The 5,425-nt window shown below is 37.8% G+C and overlaps 1 protein-coding gene across 1 annotated transcript; it reads left to right on the top strand.

Moving 5' to 3' along the window:
- The first annotated feature begins 1,041 nt into the window (after positions 1–1,041).
- Positions 1,042–5,219, top strand: LOC126677064 (eukaryotic translation initiation factor 3 subunit C). The gene is made up of 4 exons (XM_050371504.1): positions 1,042–1,150; positions 1,334–1,419; positions 1,536–3,323; positions 4,033–5,219. The coding sequence occupies exons 2-4, from the start codon at positions 1,396–1,398 to the stop codon at positions 4,996–4,998; spliced, it is 2,778 nt and encodes a 925-aa protein (XP_050227461.1). The 5' UTR covers positions 1,042–1,150; positions 1,334–1,395; the 3' UTR covers positions 4,999–5,219.
- The last annotated feature ends 206 nt before the right edge of the window (positions 5,220–5,425 follow it).

Consider the following 5,425-nt stretch of genomic DNA (forward strand, 5'->3'; position numbering starts at 1 on the left):
TTCCACAGCAGAATCATTAAAAATGGTAAAGGAAATTATGGTTCATGGGCGGATCCGAAGTTTGATTTCAGTCTAATCCTTTGTTAATGTGAATATTTTGGGTTAATCACATTTTGTGTGTTGTTTAATCCATTTTTATTTTTCTTTTGTGAACGATGCTGTTGATGAATGGTGGTTCGATTTTTTTGTGTTGCACAGCATGTTGCACTCTAAGTGTTTGAAGAAATGCTTGTGAGAATTGTAATATTTTTTGGGTGTTGGGTAACCAATGGTTAATATTGGGTAAACCATTAGATAACCTGTAATTTTTGTTTTGAATATATCATTAATAAAATCGTTAGTAAACAGTTGTTGAATTTTATGTTTGTGGTTCGATTTTTTTATGTTGCACAATATGTTGCACTCTAGGTGTTTGAAGAAATGCTTGTGAGAATTATAATATTTTTGGATGTTGGGTAACCAATGGTTAATATTGGGTAAACTGTTAGGTAACCTGTAATTTTTATTTTGAATATATCGTTAATAATATCGTTAGTAAACAGTTGCTGAATTTTATGTTTGTTGCTAGTTAACCAATGGTGTACTAATAGTACACCAATGACCTTGTTTTTAGTACCTTGTTGGCTTACAAATGGTTAATCAATAATTTTAGATTTTAAAAAGACGATCTAGGTTTTATTTGACAATTATTCTTGCGGTGATGAAGGCGGAGGGATTTGTAATAGAATTTTCAACTAGTTTAATAAAGATGGAGGTTTGAATTTGTAATAGTTTTGTTTGTTGGTTAAACAACAGTGTTAGTATAATCGTATTCCTGAGATTAAAAAAGATATTTTTGAGAATAACAAAAGTTATTTTTCAAAAAAAAAAGTACAGATTATATTTTTCAAAAAAAAATGTTGAGAGAATATTTTATCTTTTTTTGGTATTTATCTAAAAAACCCTGTACTTTTTGCCCAAAAAAGAAAAAATTCTTAATGGGCCTAACTTTAGGCCCATTATCAAAGTAACAGTTTTGGTTAATTACTGAGCTTTATTTAAATGGCCCACTATCCAATTGTTTCCTTCTCTTTACACGCAACAAAAATTGCAAAAACCCTCGAGCTAGTTCTATCCCGCCGCAGATTATTGTCTTCTCATCAGCCATCAGGTACGATGTAACTCATTGAACTAAAAACCAATCCGCTAATGCTACCGAATTTTTATGTGTTCTATTAAGCTTTTTCTTCAATTAATGGAGAGATTTTTAAAACGAAATTAGGGTTTTTTTCATATAATTTTGAGTTTATTTACTCATTTATTTAATTATTTGCGTGTCTTTGTTTTGTTGCAGATTGTTAAGTCTCGTGTTCTGTTGAATCTAGGTTTTACTTCCGTTGATATTACTGCAAGAAGATGACATCGAAGTTTTGGGGACAGGTCTGTGTAATGATATTCGTTACTGTTAGATTAATATTGTTTTGTTTCTGTTGTTGTTGGGTTTCTTTCAATTTATTAACTTTTCAATGCGATTTGCGTTTAATTTGGGTTTATAGGGACCAAGCGACTCCGAGGAGGAGAGTGAGTTTGAAGATGAGGTTGATGATTTGGAACAGGGTGAACCTACTAACCAAGCCCCTCAAAATAAATATCTAGAAGAAAACGCTAGTGATAGCGATGATTCTGATGATCAAAAGCGCGTTGTTCGGTCTGCCAAAGATAAACGCTTTGAGGAGATGTCTTCTACTGTTGATCAGATGAAGAACGCTATGAAAATTAATGATTGGGTCAGCTTGCAAGAAAATTTTGATAAGATGAATAAGCAGCTTGAGAAAGTTATGCGTGTTACTGAGGCGGTTAAGGTTCCGATGCTTTATGTTAAGGCGCTTGTTATGTTGGAGGATTTTTTGAATCAGGCTTTGGCTAATAAGGAAGCTAAGAAGAAGATGAGCAGTAGTAATGCGAAGGCTTTGAATTCGATGAAGCAGAAATTGAAGAAGAATAATAAGCAGTATGAGGATTTGATTAATAAATATAGGGAAAAACCTGAGAGTGAGGAGGAACAAGAAGCAGACGAGGAGGATGAAGATGAAGAAGAATCGGATTTGGAATTTGTGGAGGACCCTTCGAAGATTGCTTCTGATGATGATGAAGATGAAGATGGAGACCGCGAAGACAATCAATCTGAGCTTGAAGGGGATTGGCAGAAGATGATGAGCAAGAAAGATAAGCTCATGGACAGACAATTTATGAAAGATCCCAGTGAGATCACCTGGGATACTGTAAACAAAAAGTTTAAAGAGGTTGTAGCTGCTCGAGGTAGGAAGGGAACTGGAAGGTTTGAGCAGGTTGAGCAGCTAACTTTTCTTACTAAGGTTGCTAAGACTCCAGCACAAAAGCTGGAGATTCTTTTCAGTGTGGTCTCTGCTCAGTTTGATGTTAATCCGGGGCTCAGTGGGCATATGCCTATAAATGTATGGAAGAAGTGTTTGCAGAATATGCTTGTTATTCTTGATATTTTGGTCCAGCATTCTAACATTGTAGTCGATGATATGGTGGAGCCCGATGAGAATGAAAGCCAGAAGGGGGCAGACTATGATGGAACTATTCGGGTTTGGGGAAACTTGGTGGCTTTCCTTGAGAGGATAGATACCGAGTTTTTTAAGAGTTTGCAATGCATTGATCCGCATACCCGTGAATATGTTGAGAGGCTGCGGGATGAACCTCTATTTATGATTCTTGCTCAAAATGTCCAGGAGTATCTGGAGCGCGTTGGAGACTTTAAAGCTGCGGCTAAGGTCGCCCTAAGGCGAGTTGAGCTGATTTACTACAAACCACAAGAGGTTTATGATGCTATGAGGAAATTGGCTGAACAAGCTGATGATGTTGAAAAGTCTGCTGAGGAGCCTAAGGTGGAAGAGACTAGGGGTCCCTCTGCTTTTGTTGTTACTCCTGAGGTTGTACCTCGAAAGCCTACCTTTTCTGAGGATAGCAGAACAATGATGGATATGTTAGTATCTCTCATATACAAGTGTGGAGATGAGCGCACTAAAGCTCGTGCAATGCTTTGTGATATCTACCATCACGCTCTTCTGGATGAGTTCTCTACTTCCCGGGACCTGTTGCTGATGAGTCACCTGCAGGACAGTATCCATCATATGGACATTTCAACCCAAATACTGTTTAACAGAGCTATGGCTCAGCTTGGGTTGTGTGCATTCCGTCTTGGGCTAATCACCGAAGGACATAGTTGCCTTTCTGAGCTGTATTCTGGTGGAAGGGTGAGGGAGTTGCTTGCGCAAGGTGTTTCCCAAAGTCGATATCATGAGAAGACTCCAGAACAGGTACTCTCCTTTTTGTAGTTTGCTATATGCAGTATTTTACTTCTGGCAGTATTTTAAGTTTATATAGTTTTGATAACTTTGAAGTTGAATAAGCATGTCTGCTTTGCCATTTTCTTTAGAGTTCTATAATGATTTTAATTTTATTTTTCTTTAAGTTGAAGAAAGGCAGTAGCTATTATTGATGTGGATTAAATGAACCATTGGTTGATAGAGATTACTTATTTAAAAGGACACACCAGATTATAGTGCATTATTCTATTTAGATTTTCTTCACTTGCCGGTTTTATGAACTAAATTTTTCTGTACGGTTCTTTTAAATTCATTCTAGTTTCATTTTCTGGAACATTTAAATGTCAATGCCTGTTGTAAAACATTTGGTACAGGAGTGTTTATGTGCACTGTTCCTATTTTAGTTTGAGCTGGTGAACTCGAAGAGTTGGCTCATCATTTCTCATTCAATTAAGCTAAATTCTCAATTTTGCTATTGAAGATGTAGTTGTGTGGTGGTCAACAAAAATCATTTTTTGTGTCATATTTATGGACGGAATGCTGATAACCTGTTCTATAGCTGATGATCCACTGTTCCTATTGCAATGTCTTTTGGCTTACTGTATATATGCATCAAACGTAGGCTATGTAGCTTAGCTTCTAATGTATGCCTGTGATGTTTTCAAATATTGATCAGAATGCATTAAATTGATTTTTACAGGAGAGGCTGGAGAGGAGACGCCAGATGCCATATCATATGCACATAAACCTTGAACTACTAGAATCTGTGCACCTGATTTGTGCCATGCTGATGGAGGTTCCTAACATGGCTGCTAATACCCATGATGCTAAGCGCAGAGTAATTAGCAAGACATTTAGGCGGTTGCTTGAGGTTAGTGAGAGACAAACTTTCACAGGACCTCCTGAAAATGTCCGTGATCATGTGATGGCTGCTACTAGGGCTCTTACTAAGGGAGATTTCCAGAAATCCTTTGACGTTATCAACTCTCTTGATGTTTGGAGGCTTCTAAGGGACCGAGAGACTGTTCTTGAGATGCTTAAAGACAAAATTAAGGAAGAAGCTCTCAGGACTTATCTTTTTACCTTCTCCTCCGCTTACGAGTCACTGAGCTTGGACCAGCTCAGCAAAATGTTTGACCTCTCAGAAGTCCAGACTCACAGCATCGTGAGTAAAATGATGATCAATGAGGAGCTCCACGCAAGCTGGGACCAGCCAACACAATGTATCATCTTCCATGATGTCCAGCATACAAGGTTGCAGGCTCTAGCATTCCAGCTAACAGAGAAGCTGTCAATCCTGGCAGAAAGCAATGAAAGGGCAATTGAGGCAAGAATTGGTGGCGGAGGGTTGGATCTACATATGAGGCGTAAAGATAACCAGGATTATGCTTCCGTTGCTGCAGGTGGTAAGTGGCAAGATAACATGTCATACAACCAGGGTAGGCAAGGTTCCGGGCGGTCAGGGTACAATGCAGGTGGTGGGAGACCACCTTTTGTAGGCCAAGCTGGTGGCGGTGGATATTCAAGAGGCACTGGTCAGTCACGAACAGGTGGATACTCACGTTATCAAGACGGTTCATATGGTGGGTCCGGAAGAAATGCTAGGGGATCTCAGATGGATGCTTCAAACCGCATGGTTAATCTGAATAGGGGTGTTCGTGCTTAGAGATACATAATCACATAGTGCTAAAAGAAAGATAATCTTATTGATTTTCTCCAAGTAGAAGTCTTTTCTGTGGGAATTTTGTTGGTTCCAGAAATTTTATTTGTTGTTTTTATTTTATTTATTAAGAGAATTTAAAACTTTAAGAGTTGTAAGCTTTATTTTTGGATAATGAGATCAATAGTGATCGGATTATTTAGAAGTTGTGTTGACGTTCTGTTTAAGCTATGATTGGCATCTTTAAAAGTGCACCTTCTTAGTTGCATCAACAGAGCATTTGCAAAATTAAGGTAACCAAGCTATAAAAGTTTGTCATATAAGCAGAAACTGAGGTTCGAGCATTAGAGGTGTAAACGAGTTGTGTTAAGTTGAGCATTGAGAAAATTGAAATTGCTCATTTAATTTCGAGTCGAGTTTTTGGAATTTATAT

Source organism: Mercurialis annua, linkage group LG4 (genome assembly GCF_937616625.2).
Source record: "Mercurialis annua linkage group LG4, ddMerAnnu1.2, whole genome shotgun sequence".
In the NCBI taxonomy this organism is placed as follows: Eukaryota; Viridiplantae; Streptophyta; class Magnoliopsida; order Malpighiales; family Euphorbiaceae; genus Mercurialis; species Mercurialis annua.